The sequence below is a fragment of the Leptopilina boulardi genome, unplaced genomic scaffold (assembly GCF_019393585.1).
Source record: "Leptopilina boulardi isolate dan_hultmark-lab unplaced genomic scaffold, ZJU_Lbou_2.1 LbouV2_318, whole genome shotgun sequence".
NCBI classification, from domain to species: Eukaryota; Metazoa; Arthropoda; class Insecta; order Hymenoptera; family Figitidae; genus Leptopilina; species Leptopilina boulardi.
The window spans coordinates 162,413-184,038 of NW_026137883.1; the positions used below are offsets into that span (position 1 = coordinate 162,413).

Here is a 21,626-nt window from a genome sequence, read left to right on the forward strand (position 1 = left end):
CCATACTGATATAAAATTCAAAATATTTTCTAACCATTTTCAAGGCGTTACACTGTTGACAGAAATTCAATTACGAAAGTGTTTCGGCTTTTTCTGCCTCCATGACAAAAACGAGCAGATTTATATTTAAGGCCAGGTCCAAGTGAGGCAGCGCCATCTACATTGAAACTAAAATTTTGGAAAATTTTCAACAGCCTTTTCTTGAAAACAAGAAGGTAAAATGCTTTTTCCTTTATGGATAATTGATTATTGGCAAGATATACACCAGCTAAAACTTTTTTTGAGTTAAAATAATAAAAAAAATTTCATGTCAATAAATTAAATATGAGCACTTTTTTCACAAAAACTGTAACAGTACTTTCTCAGAAATTACAATCAAAAATGCAATTTCCATTTGGAAAATTAATAAACGCTAAAAAATGAACGACCTAAAATTTACCAATCACGAAAATAACAAAAAAAAAAGTATTTTAACATAACATATTTTACTCATTATGACAGCCGTTTGGCAGGTTATATATGGCACCAGACGTTTCGCAGTTTTGCCGAAAGGAGGAGATTGGCGCTGTTGCTAACCACCTGAAATACATAATCTACCAAAGGGCTGTCACAATCAGTAAAGCAGTATCAATATGTTAAATATTTAATAAAATTTTTTTTGTTATTTTCGTGATTGGTAAATCTTAGGTCGTGTATTTTTTAGCATTTATTAATTTTCCAAATGGAAATTGCATTTTTGATTGTAATTTCTGAGAAAGTACTGTTACAGTTTTTGTGAAAAAAGTGCTCATATTTAATTTATTGACATGAAATTTTTTTTATTATTTTAACTCAAAAAAAGTTTTAGCTGGTGTATATCTTGCTAATAATCAATTATCCATTAAGGAAAAAGCATTTTACCATCTTGTTTTCAAGAAAAGGCTGTTGAAAATTTTCCAAAATTTTAGTATTCGTTTTTTTCACACACTTCGTTGTGTTTTGCTGCTTATGCGATGGTAAAGAAATTTTTTTGCTCATAAGGTACATAATTTAAATAGCAGGTAAAAGTAGGAAATTCTGCCGGCAAAATGTAAAAATACAAAAGTGAGGGACACGTCATTTTCATTTTCTGTAAATTGTATAAAATAAAGTTTAATTACCAACACTTGCGATTTTCCTTAAATATAGAACTAATACTTCACGAAACCTTTTTTTTAATCTGGTTTAAACACTATATTTTCGACATTTCATTCATTTGAACATTGAAAATGTCTCTGGGGGACGCATTACACTTATGACATTTTGCCTGCTTTTTGTTCAGCCAATATTATGAAAATCACTTTTATGTCCTTGTAAGTAGAAAAATTATTGCTTTTTACTATATAAACAAATTAATTTCAACTAAGATTATATCAAATAATTTTTTTTGGCAAGGGACACGAATATGATATAATTTAAATGAAATGAGCCATATGCGTTTTCATTAACTTAGATTTGAATTGATTTAAACATTATATTATATAAATTATATATCAAAATTTAATTTTATTTTCTGATTTTTCAAATTGAATTTATTTATTTTTTAAATTCAAGTCAATAATTTTAACTTATTTTTTAATAAAACTGCATTGTATATTTTTTGTAGTTTTTAAATTTCCCTCTTATAATTTTAGCAATTATATATATATATATATATATATATATATATATATATATCTTTTATTTCGAGAAATGAAGAAATATGATAATAATGATGATGATGATGATAATAATTTGAATTCGTGTAATTTCCGAAATTTCTTAGGAATGAAATTTGGATTTGATGATGACCTTCGCAGTTCACTACAGCAAACAGATTATTTTATTACGGAAAACAGTTCTTTCCGTGTTTATGTATATCGTTCATTTAGTCATCGTTACATAAAGAGTTGAATTTAAAATAAAATCACAGCTTTTCTGATTCAAATGCTGCATTTTCAATTCCTGATTTTTCACTTTCAGTTAAAATTTTCGTCAATGATAAATTATTTTCCAAATTATTGTCGCCCTTATCTTTTTTCTCAGCTGCTTCCTTTTTTTCCAAATTAATTTTATCCCTTCTGTGTTCTCTATAAAGCCATCTACAAATAATATTAAAAATTTATTATTTTATTGACTGTATAGTAATTTGTTCAATTTTTTGTCAAATTAAATAAAAATATAATATATTTCAAAAATTAAATAATTTTGCGTTACTCAATTTTTTATGTTTATAACAATATTTTTTTCGAGTTTCTAACTTTAAGAATTATTGTTATCTCATTCCTCATAATTTATTTTATCTTCTGTAGGATCTTTCTTTTAATTAAAATTTGTTTTTTAAGACAATTTTTTTTTTAATTCTATTTTTAAAGTATTCGCAGTTTCTTTAATGTTAATAAATATATATATATATATATTTAAAGAAATATTAAAAATATATTTTGATAATAAATCTGAAAATAGTGGTTAACAATTTTGTGTGTAAAAAAAAAGTTTTTAATGCTTCTTTTCCTAACAGAGTTACTTAAAAAAAAGTGCGGTTATTATTTTTATAATGAAGATTTTAATATTTTCAAATTATCGAAGCATAAAAATCAGTCACCAATTATGTTGTACACATACAATTTCATTGTTATGGCCAAATTTAAATGCTTTTTAATTTACTGCTGACATCCTATTTTTTTTCATCTTAAAGATGTGATAAGAATTTATGCGAATAGCGTAATATTCTTATTACTAAATATATTAGTGTTATGCAAATTTAATGAAAAAAAAAAGAAAAAAAAAATTACCAGAAAATATTGCAAATACAGTTTTTAGGTATATTAGAATGATTTATGTTACATTTTCGCTGAATATTCTGAACGTTCAAATAAACAAAAAATTTGTTTATTAAATTTTTTACTTCAAGTTTTATTACAAAAAAAAAAAAAATTTTTTAAAAAACGTGACTATAAAAATACCTTCAGTCATATGTACGTTTTAAATAATTCTTTAGTGATAAATTTTTATTTAAAAAAATTTTTTCACTAAATCATTAAAATTGAAGTTTTTAAATAGTTTGAACAAAATTATTGAAAATAAAAATAAATTAAATACACTTACAAAAAGGCAAAAACGGCAGGTGTAGTGAGAATTCCACCGAGTATGAAAAATGCTCCCGGAAATGTTTCCATTGTTGATCGATAAATAAAACTGTACATTGGTCCATAAACAAGTGGCATTAAACATTCACAAACGCCAAACAAAGAATTCACTTTACCTATATAAAAAAAAATTATATATAATTTATGTTAAAAAATAATTATAAATAATTTTCAGAATTTGTGTTCCACTAAATATGTAAAATTTCATAAGAACGATTTTATTACATCATCAATTTATCGAAAAAAAAAACTTGGGTACACTGAGAAAAAAATTTATTTGATTCAAATACACGATTACTTGACTATATTGTCAAATAAATATTTACTTGAACCAAATAATTTTTACTTGAACTAAATAATTTTTATTTGCACCAATAATTTTTGTATTTGAAACAAAATACCATCTCAAATAATATAATTATTTGATACAAATAAATATATTTATTTGATACAAATAAATATATTTATTTGATAATAGTCAAGTAACCGATTATATGAATCAAATAATTTTTTTTTTTTCAGTGTATAAAATCATTTAACGATAAATTTTATAATCTTTCTAAATATGCTTTAAAAAACTTTCTAAGTTAATATATTAAAACAAAGTTATCAACTTTTAAAGAAGGTCATATTTTTAATGCCACTTTTGCAAGTGGTCTCTCAATTTTGATCGGTAGTGTAATTGCAGTAAATTAACGCGCACATAAATATAGGTATGATTGATAGTTTACCTAATTCATCATTTGGCACTAATTTCGACATAATTGATCGCATTGCTATAAACGAAGTTCCATTGACAATTTCGACAAGAGGTCCTAAAAATTAAAGAAAAAAAAATTTATTATCAAAAATTATTTTTGTCAACTCAAAAATCCACGAAAAAATTGACTTTATAAAGGCAACAAATTTAAGGTTATGTTCAGTGATAGTTTTACCTTGATTAAAAGTTCCTTTTTATTCATGTTTTTTTTTTTTTTTTTTAATTAAAAATAAAATTTTAAAATCAGTTTTTATTAAATATTTTGGATGTAATAAAGATTTAAACATCATAATTTACTTTCTCTATTTACACTCTAAACTATCATAAACATAACCTATAATTTTTTGCTTCTTAGAGATCTCCCAGATAGTATAGCGAAGTTAACGGCCATAAATTCGGAAGTTAACTTCCCAGAAGTTTTAAATGTCCTCAGAGTTTAAGTTAACACACTGTTAACTTGTTGGAATTTATAAAGCTAAATTTGCCAAATTTTTTTTTAGCTCAAGTTTGCATAAATTTTGCAAGAAGTTTTTTCTGATAAATTTAAAATTAAAATAAATTTTTTTTTACAGATATATGTATTTTATTACATCCATACCGTTTCTGTAGGGAAAATGTAATTAAAAATGTATTACGCAACTCATCTTAGCTGCCATAGAAAAAATCTGTGCATGAAAAAAGATTTTAAAGTTTACTAGAAAAATTTTGTATAAATTTATAAAGGAAAACTTTCAGAAAATTTATTTTTCTAATTTTCAACAAATTAGGAGCCGCCCATATACCACGTAGACAATTTTTTTTTACAGATTTTTGACCCCCCCTCCCCCCCTAAAGTGTCCACGTGGTATATGGACGGCCCCTTAACAGTGTTAACTTAAACATTGAGGACATTTAAAACTTTTGGGAAGTTAACAACGTTAACTTCCAAACTTATCGCCTTTAAACTTTCTGTTAACTATTCCTGTAAAGTTTGGTGCTATCTGGGCTCTTCTTTAAGATCACTTCATATATATTAGTAGAAGAGCTATAATTATAATTTTTCCTTTTTTTTTTTGAAAACTTTATCAAAAAAAAACTAACCAAGATAAATCATCGTATTTGTTGTTGCAAAGGCGTATACAAAGCTTGACAAAATTTTACTCATGCAGCTAAGAATTCCCACAATAGCGTCATCCATTTTTAAAACGTGACTAAAGAGACCTACTGATATTGCAGTACCTGCAAAATGATATTTAAATTATTTCTTAGGAATTTTTTTTAATCTTTTTTTTTTAAAAAAAAACGTGTCACAATGTATTGTACAACAGTTTTTTGTATTAAATATAATCATAATTTTATTTATTATCTATCTGAAATATACATAAAATATAATTATGTTGAAAAAAAAATTTTTAATTTAATTTAAAATATTTTAATACACACTGAAATTTCATTTTGCAACCAGTTTTAATTTTTTTATTTTATATTTAACTTTAATTATTATAAATATTGGAAGAAATATCTTTGAGGCAAAAATTCATAAAAATTTTCTTTTCAAAAAATGATTTCTTAAACGTTGTAAGTTAATAATTATTTAAAATTACTAACGTAACAAGTATTGAATAATGAATAATTATTATAATAAATAATTTTTCAATAAGTAAATAAAAAATGACAATTAACATAATAATAATAATAATAATAATATTTCTTTGTAAATTAAAAAGTGAAATTAAAAAATGCAAAAAAAATGTTTATGATTATACACGTTTTCAAAACAAGAAACATGGCTAAAAATATTATAACTTTGAGAAACTAAAATGAATAACACAGCTCCACAAAAAAAAAAAGTGTCATGTACTTTTGACCGGAATACCCTAACCCTATGTATTTTGACGCGCTGAACACGAATCCGAAGTCCGTTTTGCTCCATCACGTCAGCATTTTTTTCTAACCTCAAAAAACATGTCGGATTTTGAGAAGTAGGCGATTTTTTTAAAAATTGATGTATTAACTTCAAACTTGGTATCTGAGGGTTTTTTGTGTCGCTGATTACGAATCTGAAGTTAGATTTTCAAAATCCAAAGTGGCGGATCCAATATGGCGGACGAATTTTGAAAAAATTTTAAGATTTACTTCAAACTTGGTATCTAGGGGTTTTTTGGGTCGCTGATTACGAATCTGATGTCAGTTTTCAAAAATTGATAATGGCGTATCTAATGTGGCCGATAGAAGTCCATGTTGGATATGCCATTTTGAATTTTTGAAATCTGACATCAGATTCGTAATCAGCGACCCAAAAAACCCCCAGATACACTATTGCACATTAATTTTTGAAAAATTTCGTAAAATAATGTCCCCCTACCAAAAAAAAATTCAAGGGGTATTTCCCCCCCGTAAATCAGCTTTTGGGGAAAAACAAAACATACGTGTCAAATTGTTTTCAAAAAACTACAAAACTGCCAAGTTTCAGAAAAATCGGCGTATGGCACTTCCCTAGTGTTACTTGTCAGTAACTTAGAAAACCTGTAGATACCAAATTTCATAATAATCTGACAATTTTTTAAAAATAATTCCTTAATATTGAATCAGACATATCGAATTTCGGAAATCTGACATCAGATTCGTAATCAGCGACCCAAAAAACCCCTAGATACCAAGTTTGAAGTAAATCCTAAAATTTTTTCAAAATTCGTCCGCCATATTGGATCCGCCACTATGGATTTTGAAAATCTAACTTCAGATTCGTAATCAGCGACACAAAAAACCCCCAGATACCAAGTTTGAAGTTAATACATCAATTTTTAAAAAAATCGCCTACTTCTCAAAATCCGACATGTTTTTTGAGGTTAGAAAAAAATGCTGACGTGATGGAGCAAAACGGACTTCGGATTCGTGTTCAGCGCGTCAAAATACATAGGGTTAGGGTATTCCGGTCAAAAGTACATGACACTTTTTTTTTTTGTGGGGCTGTGTAATTAGTTGTTGTTTTTTTTACAAACTTTTTTTTATTCATTGTTCTTTAAAATAGACAATATTTTAATTTATAGTTTGTCATTTTAGAAATTGAATATTTAAATTGAAATTATTTTTTACCAATGAGATTAGTCACCATGCTGTAAGTTGAAAACATACTGAACTTCACTTCGTCCCAATTGAATCGGTATCTCATAAAAAGATACACAACTGCCATTTCACCTGAAAGAAAGATATATGTGCTTCATTATTATATATATTTATTGCGAGGGGGAATTTACTCAGGTAGTCAAGTGTACACTCTTCCTGTAATACTTGTGTAATAACGTGTAATACCGTGTAATAATGCTTTATTACGGTGCTGTAATAACGCAAAAAAATCTGTAATATCTCTGTAATAATGTGTAATACTCTGTAATAACGTGTAATAACTTAGTAATAAGAGTAATATGAGGTGTAATACCGGTAGTCAAGTGTACATGTTTTTAACTAGTAAATTCCCCCTCGATTTATTGTAAAAATATTTAGGTAACATAACCTAAAAATAATGTTTTTTGGATTACGTTAATAAATTAAAAATTAAATATTTATTATTTATGAGAACAAAAAACTCTTCAAAGTATTTTAGTCGGATACGCATGACCGTGCAAGTCATGCACTTGATCTATTTATTTAATTGTTATTTGCAACAATCAAATTAACGTGATTAACACTGGCAAAAAAAAAAAATTTCACTGCCATAGATAGAAAGTTATACAAAATTATAATTTGAAAACAATATTCATTCGATAAAAATAGTATATTAGACTATAATTATTGTTATATCATTTTTTAATAATGAATATATGTAATATTTTGCGTCTATATCAAGGACAACGAAATGAAAGCACAAAATGATTCTGACATTCAGACGAAAATTATCTCTTGTCTTAATAAGATTTAAAAAAAAAAATATAGGTATAATTACGTTCTATTATATAAGTCACAATGTCAAGAAAATTTTATTATATTATTAGGAAAATAGTATGATATTAAATCATTAAATGACAATAACAATTTAAGACAATTGAAAAATTATTACTCACAGTGAAAATAAACTTAATGCAAACAGTTAATGGATATACATAAAGGAACTAATTTTCAAAATTTGAGAGAAAATTTATTTTTCAAAAAAAAAAAAAAACCCGGTAAGAAGGTTTGTATTTTAAAAAAGTAAATTGGAAATTTTTAATTTCTAACAATTCATTTTTTTTGTACAATTTTTGTTTTTAAATTCCTCATCGCAACAATACGGCATTATATGGTGGTCCTTATTTTTCAAAATTTTTTCGAATTTTTATCATTCCCGGCCAAAATTTTGTTCTATATGAAAAAAAATACGTTGTTTTGTATTTTGATTTTAATAAATATATTTAATAGTGTCTCAATGTCCTTGAATCTTTCCATATTATGTATTTTAAATGGGGAAAAAAATTCTCTTTCGTAAATTTGCTATATAAAATCGTTAAAAATCAATTATTTTTCGACTGAATATTTTTGTTTCTCTTCTCAAAGGTTCAAAGAATGACATTAAAAAAAATTATTTATAAAATTTTTATTGTTTATTATTGTTTAACCCCTTCACTATATTTGAGGAAAATACAGCATGAATGCGACCAAAAATGCACAGCAAAATCAGTTCAACGAATTTTTATGAAACTTAGTATAAAAGGGTTTTTGGGGGTCGCTGATCACGAATATGACATTAGTTTTGCGAAATTCATAATGACGGAAATAATTTTTTTTAATTTATATCAGATTTGCTTGAAAACTGTTACTCGGGGGTTTTTGGGGTCGCGGTGATTAATCAGTCTTTTTCAATGTTGAGGTTAGGTTAGCAATCAACGATTCCAAAAATCCCTGAGTACCAAAATTTAGTCAAATCCGATAAATTTAAAAAAATTATGTCCACCATTTTGGATCCGTCATTTTGAATTTCGCAAAACTAATGACAGATTCGTAATCAGCAACCTCCAAAAACACCCCGTGTAACAGTTTTCAAGTAAATCTGATAAATTTAAAAAAAGTTATGTCCGACATTTTAGATCCGCAAAACTAATGTTTTTTTTCTTCTAATTTTCGTTTAACAGAATAGCCATTTATATTCTGCCTAGTGAAAATTTTTTAAATCTCTATGTTACACGAAAATTTGAACAAATAAAAATTTTGACAAAAATACACTGAGAAAAAGAAATTTTGTGTTATTTGCAACAAAATTGTTTGGTTAGGCAATTTTGGTTCTTGTAACCAAATTTTGGTTGGTTGAAACAAAGTCGTAGGGTTATCTCAACCAAAGATTTGGTTAGGCCAACAAAATTATTTGGTTGAACATTTTTAAATTCCAACTAAAATTTAGTTACGACAACAAAATAATTTGGTTAACACAACAAAATAGGTTGGTCTAAGAAACCAAATGATCGTTTGTTGTCCTAACCAAAATTTGGTTGCGACTCTTAGCTCATAGCTTAAGAGAACAGTTAGTTTAAATCTCTCACAAGGATGGGTAGGTAGTCCAGTGGTCAGAGATCCGGACCTTCAGTTTTAAAACAGAGGTTCAATCCCAGGCGGAGATGAGATTTTTCAAAGTCCACAAATATTTCAATTGGATAAATATAAATTCAATGTTAAATTGATAATAAATAAATAATTAAATAAATAAAAAAGATAAAAAGAAAAGAGATAAGGTAGAATAAAATTTTTAATTTTACAAAAAAAACTGTTGATTTCATCAACCAAACATTTTTGTTGACCTAACAAAAAAAATTTGGTTGAGCTAATCAAACATTTTTGTTATGCCAACAAAAAAACACTCAATCTAATTTTTTGGTTGACTCAAACAAATAGTTGCTTAAATACCAACAAAATTTTTTTGTTGGCCCAACCAAATTTTGGTTGCCCTGACTAAACATTTTTTTCAGTGTATAAAAATTCGAAAAAATAGAAATTCTGTCAAGTAAATGTTAGGTAATGTAAAAATTCTGTAATATATAGAAAATCATTTTTGTAATTTATTCTGTCAAAAATTAATTCGAACAAATATAAATTTGGCTAAAAGAAAATTATATCTAATGAAATTTTATCAATTAAAAATTTTCTAACAAATTAATTTAAGACATTGTTTATATGCGTCTTTATTAAATCCGGATTCGTCAGATTTCCGATTATTTCAGACTACTTTCTGATTAAAATTTTTTGTGCAGATTTTGTACAATTCTAAATTTTTTCCGACTCATTTCGGATTCAGTTTCTTGCTACTAAATCTAAGGATTACTATACTTGGATTTCGAATTAAGTTTTCTGATCGAACTAAATTCCAATTTTTGTGGACTAATTCACGCACTAATTTAAAAGTATCAAATTGATATAAAAATTTGTATTAATTTGATATTATTGGTATTAATTTGATACTTTTAAATTAGTGTGTTTGCAAATTGATTTCATGTCAATTCCAGAATTCTAGATTGATCTCAAATTTGTTTTTTCATCCGTACTGATTACTGACTAATACGCGGATAATTTTCGGAATATTTTCGTATATATAATTTCCAGACTAATCCGAACTGATCTGCGTTCGTATTTAATTTGTAATTAGTTCTAAATAATAATATATTTAAATCTAAGAAATAGAAATTGATAAAAGAAAACGAATTTCCCATTAACTTTAAAAATAAAAAAAGGTTCTCCCTGAAAAATGGAGAATTTTTTGGAGAATCGTCCATATATTGAACGTGAACATTTTTCATTCATATATACATATATATATATATATATATATGAAACATTGTTGCATAGAGCTGTTCTTAGCCTCATCGCCTAGCTTCTCTGTCAATTGTCTCAGAAGTTGAAAAGGTCGACAGAAGAACAAAGCATAATTCGATAAAGACCGGAGCTCAGCGGAAACGATTAAATGGCAGCCCTGATAGATGAATGTGTTGTGTAACTAACACGAGCAATCTTACATAATGTTGAGAGAGCATGTGTGTAAAAATTGTCCTGGACAAATTTCGTCCCGTGTTATATTCTGTTGATCCAAATCAACTTCCGGATACTAAATCGGTAATTTTCTGTTTCCTCGTCAAGCTCCTCCTTTTATTGCTCCTACATATATATATATATGTCATTTTTCTGACTCATCTAATTAGTATTATTTTTATTCCTTACATCATTTTATGTTAAATTATTATTAATTTTTTTTCTAAATCGTGGAAAGTGTAACGAAAAAAAATTCGACGACAATACGCGCTTCGCTGTCCGATATTGGTGCATGCTTCGCGGGCATTGTTCTCACATCGTGCTACACTCTCCATTTATCTTTTATAGGGACTCAATATAGAAAAGCTAGTAGATTTGACTACTTTTCAACTACCATGTTTAATTTAAAAAATCTACAACTAAACGTAAAAATTGTATTGTATAATTTTGATATCAAATCAAAAAGTGTAAAATTTTTGAAATTTTTAAAAATCCAAAATTTTGTTGTTTTTTGACGATATTATCTGGCCAATGAAATCAGACGAAATTTCTATATACTTAAAGCGTATACCAAAGGACCCCGCACTAAATAAACAGAAAATGGCTTACGGTTAAATTTGTCTATATATTTTGAGAATTTTTAGTTGAAAGTATCCTGATGGAAAAAAAAAATTGTCCGGAGGTCACTGAATAAATTGTTTAGCTAAAAAAATTTCCAAACAACGCTGCGTCTAATTAACTTGAGTAAATCACTTGTTCGAAAGTCTTTGTTTCATCAAATATTACACTAAGAAAAATATGCTATTGAATCAATAGCATTTCTGCCAAAGGTATAAAAATTATTGATTCAAAAGCATATGCTATAAAATTTGTAAAATATTTTATAGATTCTATAGCATATGCTTTTGAATTAATCATTTTTATACCTTTCGCAGAAATGCTATTGATTCAATAGCATATTTTTCTTAGTGTATAAAAAACTATTATTAAAAAAAATTAATTCAGTGACCTCCGGACAATTTTTTTTTTTAATTAAGACACTTTTAACTAAAAATTCTCAAAAAATATAGCCGAATTTAACCGTAAGCCATTTTCTGTGTATTTAGTGCGGGGTTCTTTGAAGTCGATTCATTAAAATTTGTTCAAATTATCGTCGGATAAAATTTTTTTTAAAATTCAGAAAGTCTCAAAACGTGGAGATTCACTGTAATTAGAGAGATGGCTCAAAATCGCCTAAACACCATTTTATTATGATGAGAATGTAAAAATAACTCAAATTTCCCTGTATACGAAGAATATGTTAGGTGGAATATCGTACTTAATTATTGCTAATTAGTATATTTATATCAATGTAGATTTTTATTATATATTTATAATTGATAGAATAATATGTACAATTTAGAAGAAAAATTTTAACACTTTAATATGAAAATTGTAAAAAATGAAGAAAAAATTGTAAACATTATAGAAGAGGATTGTATTTTTTTTTCTAGTATAGGCAAATGTTGACGGATGCACGTGTGATGCTCGCGGTCAAAGATCTTAAATTACATCATGGTCGGTAGATATTATGTAGGTGGGTGTACATTAGTTATTTTAACAAACTTATATGCATTGCTGGCGCAGTAACTATCACCCTTCATATGATCATAACATATAACATATGCCACTAATCCATGACGCACACATATATATCTATAGTATATGACATTTATTTTCCGAAGTCTGATATTTTCACTAAATTATAAATTCGTTTTTTTTAACTTTTCCCTCTAAATTGCACTATTAACTTTTAAGGAGAAATCAGACAAAGAATCGGAATAAAAGTTAATCCAACCGTGTATTTTTGTATTTTTTAAATAGTGTTTTTTCTAGGACCTTAATATATCAAATACTATTTTCAAGCTTGTGGCTTTTGGTCCGTAGGTCCGGACCAAAGGCCACAAGCTTGAAAATAGTATATGATGTATTTTTTAAAGAAAAACATGACTTAAATTTTAAAAAAGCATTGGTGAAATTTTAATTATTTTAATTTAAAAAATTTTAAACAATCAGAAATTGCATTTAAATAAATTAAAACTAACTATTAATTCAACATTTTAATTAAAAATTCAAGAAAAATAAATTTGTTAGAATTTCATTGGACAGAAATTTTCTTTATGGCGAATTTTAATTTATTCGAATTATTTTTTGACAGAATTTCCATTAAACCGATTATCTATGAGTCAGATCATTATATTTCGACCAAAGTCGTTGCGGCCTAATTTTTAAAAAAATTGATACTTGCAGTACTGATTCTTTATGATATAATGTAGAGAACGAAATAAAAAGAATTATTACAAAAATTTCTTTATTTTTCTCAAAATATGAGTTTAAAGTGGAGAAGATCCGGAAAACTGTCACTTTTTTAGCAATTATAAAATATATAAAAAAACATATAATATATAATTGATATAACTTACTTAAATGCTTATTTTCGTTAATTATTTTCATAATTTATTAAAGAATAATTGATTGACATTCAAGATTGAATAATTGTGTTTTGAAGCACTTTTTCTTTTTAATTTATAATATTTGTATCTAACAGAGATTTTACAAAAATCACAAATAATTTTGAAAAGTATTTTAATTTGCATTGTGACTAAATTGTCATAAGTTTTAGATTTATTTTTTCAGCTTTATTAATAATATTAGCAGATTATTACAGTTAATTATCGATTGCACTGCGAATTATTTTCTAATTTTGAAAAATATTTTTTATTTTCGCCGTTATATCAATTTCAAAATCTAAACATTGAACGCGATCGCTGAGAGTAGACCAACTTCAAGTTAGAAGCAAGTACAGTTTTAACCTGAAAATAATGTGCAATTTTTAATCGCCTATATCTCCTAAAATAGTTTCGGGACCAAAACGGAATTTATGATGCGCGTAGATTTCGATTTGATTTAGCTGCTGTGCAAGTGCCAATTTTTTTTATTTTTCTTTAACGGAGATATTCAGTTGCAAAGTTCGCAAAAATGCAGAAATTGCGAACTTTAAACTCAATATTTCTTTTATATTTACTATGAAATTATAAAAAGTGCCAAGAAAATTTGAATGTCCTACCCATATACTTCATATTAGGTAAGTTCAAATCTAATTTAATAATTCTACTTAATTGTAATTAACCCAAGTAGAAATATCCGTAGCTCGCCGTAATTAAACACCGGCATGGTACTGATCCAATACTGGCTGTCGGTATTGACTTTCAGTACTGGCAGTGTACTGACTAATACACCGAATCAGTACTATGTCGGAGGTAAAAAAATATTAAAACCAGTACTGGCAGTACACTGTCATTCACACCGAATCAGTACTATGTCGGTGATAAAAAAACATTAAATGAAAAAGTCTTTAAATTATTCCAATAGGTAGAAAACGATGATTTTTTATTTAAAAAAATGTATATTAATTTCTTTCGAATACTTTCCCTCAAAATTTTGGATATAAAATATATTTATGTTTTTTTAGTTATTTTAGTACTCATTGAAATATGTGCATTAGGTTATTTATCATGCATACAATAACAATAAGTTGAGAATTTTTTTCTAATAGTTTTAAAAATAAAGCAAATGTAATTTTTTCACTGTAATTTTTAAATATTATTAATAATTAAATATTAAATTTAAAAAATTTTTTACCATTCATATTTTACAGTCGTCTTTTATTAACTTATTTTTAATTATGTAATTCATCAATCATTTTTGTCTGTTTTAATATTATTTACGGTAAAAATAATTTATTAAAAATATTTAACTGAAATTGATATCCAGTTTTATTTCATTAAATCTTTGTAAAAATTGAAAAAATTTTGTGAGTTTAAAAAATTTAAGAATAAATTCATTTTATTTTCGTGATCAATAGATAATACAAACTTTGAAATCAAATTTTTGTATTAGGTGAACTACTTCAAGTCAGCACTTCAAGCCAGCGCGGCTGTGCGGTATGCGTATCTGACTTGCGTTCTAAGGGTTTAGGGTTCGATCCCCCATGCGTGCGAGATTTTTCGTTCTTAGTTTTAAGTGTTATAAGTACAATATTTGTTCATGTGTAATATCAATTATTAAATAATTATTAAATTAAGTATAAGTGCAAGGTTAAAAAAATTAAATATTATGAATTTAAAAAAATAAAATTTACAACACAAATTATTTTTTGTAAAATAATTTATTAAAAATAAAATAATTTAATTAATATAAATGATAATTATTATTTTAATTATTTATTGTTAATAATATTTTATATATTCTAAATAACATTAACTATTATTGGCTTCACATTACCTGTTCGTGGGAAAAATGGGAGTAATAAGCTAATAAGGATGAAATTTGCATTGGAAAGCGTGTTTTAGCATTTTGTAAAAAAGTGAGATTTTAAGTCCGGATGAGTACTTTGCCAGTATTATGCCAGTATTATTCTAGTACTACGTTAGTACTGGTGAGCGGGACAAAATCAGTACTGGACAGCGTTACCAGCCAGGGTTGGTCCACTACTGGCCCAGTACGGCAGTCAGTACTATTATACTGACTGGCAGTGTTGGGTCAGTACTATGCCAGTGGCACATTTCTACTTGGGAACTGATAAAAATCGAAAAATCAGGTTATTTGACAGACTAACTTTAAAGACATATTTTATCCATTATTTTAATTTTTTCACTAATTTAATCATAAGAAAATAATAAATCAATTCATTCTAAACAAGAAACAATAATTCTTTTTACCTTTTTAACAATTATTATATGTTTTTTTTTATATATTTTATAATTGCTAAAAAAGTGACAGTATTCCGGACCTTCTCCACTTTAAACTCATATTTTGAGAAAACTAAAGAAATTTTTGTAATAATTCTTTTTATTTCGTTCTCTGCGCATATCATAAAGAATCAGTATTGCAAGTATCAATTTTTTTTTAAATTAGGCCGCAACGACTTTGGTCGAAATATAATGGTCTGACCCCTATAATAATAGGAGATTTCACTTGAAGTGATCAAATGGGAAAAATGATTTTTTTCTTGTAATTATTTTTTTTCTTCTTTTAATAATATCAAAATAAAAAATTTGGATAACGTTAAAAGATAGAGAAAAATGTTCTATAGTAAAGTTGTAGCTTAGAAAATTATGAGAAAAAAAGCCTTTGGGGCCGAGTTTCTAAAGGCAATAGGTTTCGAGATAATAATTTAGTCAGAATGTTGAATTTTGCATAAAAAAAAACATAATTTTATATGTATATACAATCATTTTTTTTTTTAAGGAATTTAACTTTTTTTTTTACTTTTATCATATTTTTTAGTGCTTTGGGATAAGAATATGTCCATTTTGTGAACTAAATTTATTTTCTTTCAATATAATTTGATTTTTAACAAAAATTTCCAATTTTTTGCTGCTTTTTGATATACCTATTTGAAGCTCTGTATTTAACTAGGATATAAAAATTTGAGGTTGAAAAACTTTTTTTTAAAAAAATTGAAATTCAAAATTTTTGAAAATGTGATTTTTTCATTTTTGATCGTAAATGGCTGTCTAATGAATTCTGTATATATATATATATATATATTATACAAACACTAAAAATACATTAAATTTAATGCACACAGAATAAACTTTTACTTAAAATCATCTCTGAACGTTACACGAAAAATAGTTTTTTTAGATTAAAAATCATGTCAAAATCTTGTTGACAATAAATATAAAATAACTAGTAGGATATCTGAATTGTGACACTTTGAAAGGAATGGTAGCTTTTTTCTATCCATGGCGAGGAACTAGAATAAAGAAAGTGATATGTCACATTTTGGACGTTCTACTGGATATCCACCGATTTCCAATAAAAATTTACATGCTTCCATTCTAAATTAATCCTTAAGTTTAAATCAAACATGTTATAATTTTCATTTAAACAAATAATGTTTTTTTTTAAATGAAAGTATAACAGATATTTTTCCATATATTAAAATAAAACTTATAAACTGTGTTAAATTAAACCGAGATTAAACAAAATCATTCAAACAGATATCTATATTTAAATTGAGAATTCTAATAACAAAAAACCAATAAAAATTTTCTGCTTAATATATATGGTTATATGGAAATTCTGTCTAATATAGAAATTCTAAGAAATTAATTTTAAATTATACTATTATCAATTAACTTTTTGTATTTTTTTATATTGATAATAATGATGAAATAAATTTGATCATTTTTAAAAAAAAATATTAATTTATTTGGACCAAAGTCCATTAAACCTACTAATGATATATAGAGTCAGTTGGGGTAAATGGGGACAAGAGGTTTTGTAGCTTAATTATTTACAGTTTTAAAATTAAGTTCAATGTCAATATTTTAACCTCAGATCATCTGCAAGAGGTTTTGAGTATTGCCAAGCTTTTATCTTGACAATTGGCAGCAAGATAAAAAAAGTTATCGCTCAATGCATATAAAAACTTGAAAATCAAAGTTAAACTGTTTCAGTATTTTGTCGAGCATTTAAAAAAAACAGACTTAAAAATCATATCAATTTTTTTTCTTATTCCTTATGACACCTATAACAGAAATTCACTTGAAATTTTTATTTTTATCAATATTTTGTTAATAATGACAAGCTGTCCCCATTTACCCAGAGTTTTCAAATTTTTGGGGTAAATGGATAAATCATTATTAACCAAATTAACAAAAATCAAAAATTCAAGTGAATTTCTGTTATGGGAGTCATAAGGAATAAGAAATAAATTTTTAAGTCTGTTTTTTTTCAAATGCGAGACAAAATACTAAAATAAAAAAAAAATAAAAAAATTTCAATTGGTTCAACTATTATATATTACTACAAATTTTTTTTCAAGTTTTTTCATCCCTTAATACAGTAATATACTTAAGGAAACTTTTTTCTTAAAACTTTCTTAGAAACTATGCTGTCCCCACTTACCCCAAATTTTATGAAATTTTCTAAATTTTGTGGTAAATGGGGACAGTCAGTTTCATGTGTTTAAAGCTTATCTAAATTTTTTTCTGCTGCATAAAATTAATCCTGGGAACGTAAATAACAAGTTAAAAAAAATAAACCCGCAAATATTATACCTTTTAAAGGAAGAAACTTACGTAATTCGTGAAAAATAGCGATTTTGTCCCCATTTATCCCAACTGACCCTATATATTTGAAAATTGAGGTCCTTGAAAGAATTTAAGAATTTACGATTTATAAATTAAATTGAGGTATACAAAGTTATGAATTTAGTGTCATAAATTTGATTATAAAATAAGCTGAAATTGCATTAAAATATAATTTTCTGTGATTTTATAGTTGTAAATCTCACATAATTTGCTGTATAAGATATTATCATAAGTTCACATCTATCTGATAATTAATAATAATTAATCAATGATTCTTAATTAGTCATACACCACCAGATTAAATTGAATATAAATATATATATATATATATATATATATATATATATATATATATATATATATATATATATATATATGAGTACAAATAATTTTCTACATATCTGATTTTAGTTTGATAAATGAATATCTATTTATATAACAGAAGATTATAATCATTAACTGAAATTCTTTTTTTATTGTTAAAATGTCTATTAACATCTTCCAAGGACTAATTAGAATCATAAATTTTTATTTGAAAAATTTCTTTCCTGGTTTTGCATAATTATAACATTATTATAATTCAATAATATTAGTTTTAAGTTTCGCCCCAATGATTGTTTTTTCTGGATCATAAAAACATGTTGTATGCTGTAATAATTTTTCATAAAAATTTCATTTTCTTATTAACAAAAAAAAAAAAAAATTATTACGCACGATAATGTTGATTATTTCGATGTACATCGTTTACTCTCTAAATCTGAATAAGTAAATACTTCACTTTTTCATAACGGTCGCAGCACCACTAAAATTATGGTTGTTCTTTTTTTAAAAAAAATTAAAATTAAATAATTTAATAATAATAAGTAATCAAAATATGATTATGATATTAATTAGGTATATGGTTATAATTATATTAATATTAATTAATAATTAAAACTCTGTATAGTATGAAGAAACTTGCCTAAAAAAGTTTTTATCATTAATAAAATGCGATTGAATGTTCTGAATAATAAAAGAAGCATTTAAAAAATTGTCGATAATAAATAATTATATGTTTGAAGTTGAAGTTTCATTTTTTCATGAATTTTAACGCTTCTATTGCAATATTTTTTAACTAATAAAATTTAATGAAAATTAAAATTTGTTTGATTTAAACTTAAGGAGGTTCGGGGGATCATTTGAGGGGCAGGCAGGGAAGAGGGAGTACCAATGCTTCAGCATACGAATTTTAATTTCATACCAACATAATATCGTTAATGAAAATATGCATTTACTTTAATTCTATTGTATGAAACACACCTAATTTAATTTATTTAATTATATTTTAATATATTCTTGCATATAAATGTGTATAATTGTGAATTTATCGTTAAAATAATTTAAAAGAAATATAACATTTGACTGCAGTTGACTTGGCAACGCTGCATTTATTGTGTAGTGTTGGCTAACATGAGTAAAACTTTCGTTGTCTATTTTCATCTCAGTCCGTCGTAGGTTATCTCATTTCCTTTCTCGCTTACTCTGTCAGTGTATTTGCTGACAACTTCACATAGTATGCGCGTGTGTTGTCAAATGTCAATTGACAAACCTAACCCCAAATAAAATGCAAACATGGAAAGTGTTCTAAGGTATAAAGGCAGATTTATTAATAAAAAACAATTAGATAGGCGTGTTAAACAATTTTCTTTTTCAATTTAACACATTTTGTTTTTTATTACATTACATTTCGTATTTCAAATTATAAAATTACTTTAAACCATAGAATTGTTATTGCAAAAAATATATCTATTTATTAAATATAATTAATTTTTTTTCAATTAAATTAATAATTAATAATTATGATTATCATAATCATAGCATTAAATTTTTTTAAATTAATTATCAAGATAAAAATTAATTGAAATAGCTAACATTGATCATTTTAATATCCATTAAGATTTGTTATTTATTTTTTTGTAATCGATTGTTAATAACTAAATTTATAAATTTTTGTAAAAAAATAAACCATTTTTTAAAATTTAATATATTAAGTTAAAATTGTTTTTTTTTTCATAAAAACGTTTAAAATAAAAGTTTGTATTTTATTGTATTTTTGAATTCTCGCGGGTAAAGTCAACGCGTTGATCACATTACAGTGTTGCCGTCGTTTCAATGCCCCTGTCCGAAATACTGCTTGAATGCATGATTTCTAATTGATTTTTATTAATTATCTTTAAAACTATGCGGTGAAAATACAATATTATTAAATGTTTACAATCAGAAATGTTTCCGCTATTCAATTCAAAGTTTTTTTAAACAGTGTAACCTTTTTTTATGCACTTTTATTGATATTTTGTCTCACCTTAGAACACTATCCCATAAGAGCCTATGTATAAAATGTGAACTTTGACTTCAATTTTCTCAAAAAGTATACGGTAAATCATTTTCATACTTGGTGGAAAATTGAATGGCATCCCAGACATTAGGAAAAAAAATATTTCAAAATTTTTTAACCTTTTTCAAAATACCCCCGAACCTCCTTAAGGTGCTTTTATAACTCCAATATTTTGGTAAAGCAATCGGGTGGATTGAATTTTCACTGTTGTATCACTGAATTTGATTGGCTCTAACAAATATTCTATTTTCATCGTGAAAATTGAATATTGTTAGAGCCAATCAAATTCAGTGATTCTTCGTAAAAATTCAATTCAGTCGATTGCTTGACCATAATACTGGAGGTATAAAAGCATCTTTAGGGGTTTTTTTAGAATGGGCGTATTAGTAGTTTTAACTAATCAATTAGTAATTTGCGCCCCCGGGAGTCGCATTAAAAAGTTACTAATTCAATTAGTTAAACCAAAATAACTATTTGAATTAGTAAGTTTTTACTAATTATTAGTGACTCACTTTTTGCTTTTTGAATTAGTAAGATCTGGTAAGATTCTACTATTAATTAGTTATTTTTAACTAATTCAGATTTAGAGAGTAAAAAACTATTTTTCGTGTATCGTTCCGAGATTATTTTAAGTAAAAGGACTACTGAAAAATATAAAAAATACAATAAGTTAATCGATAATCGTACACTGAAAAAAAGAGGACGCATTGCGTTACTTTTTTGAGTAAAAAAAAAAAAAAAAAAGAAAAGAATTTCAAAGCCGCACAGTAGTCCTCAAAGTTGAGTCGCGCTCCAAGACTCGAAAAAGTAATGCAATGCGACGTCTTTTTTTTCAGTGTATAATTTAAAATTAATTTCTTAGAATTTCCATATCACAGTAAACTTGGTTGTATTTTTTTCTATTGCAACGTTTTGATGCACATAAGTTATATCAAAAAGAGATCGTTTTGTGTATCATTTTTAGAAGTGATACACGAAACGGTCTCTTTTTTTGATGCAAAAAATTTAATAAATTTATATCAATCATGGCCGAATTGAATCGACTCAAAATTAAACGAATTTTTTTCAGATATTTTGGTAATAGTACAATTGCGGAGACCATTTCACTATTTAATTTGAAAATGAAAATAACAGAAAATCAAAGACAATGTGCAATTCGATAATTAAAAAGTGACAGCTTATAAACATAACCTAAAATGCATGAGAAAAAATTTGTCGATAAAATCAATATAGCCGAG

General features: G+C 25.8%; 1 protein-coding gene across 1 annotated transcript in view; it reads right to left on the reverse strand.

Moving 5' to 3' along the window:
- Positions 1 to 466: 466 nt before the first annotated feature.
- LOC127284072 (uncharacterized) overlaps positions 467 to 21,626 on the reverse strand; it is a 32,821-nt gene continuing 11,661 nt past the window's right edge. The window contains exons 3-7 of the mRNA XM_051309365.1: positions 6,982 to 7,083; positions 4,987 to 5,124; positions 3,878 to 3,961; positions 3,106 to 3,262; positions 467 to 2,099 (exon numbers count right to left, since the gene is read on the reverse strand). Coding sequence (XP_051165322.1) covers positions 1,925 to 2,099; positions 3,106 to 3,262; positions 3,878 to 3,961; positions 4,987 to 5,124; positions 6,982 to 7,083 — 656 coding nt within the window. The 3' untranslated portion in view covers positions 467 to 1,924. The remainder of the gene's footprint in view (positions 2,100 to 3,105; positions 3,263 to 3,877; positions 3,962 to 4,986; positions 5,125 to 6,981; positions 7,084 to 21,626) is intronic.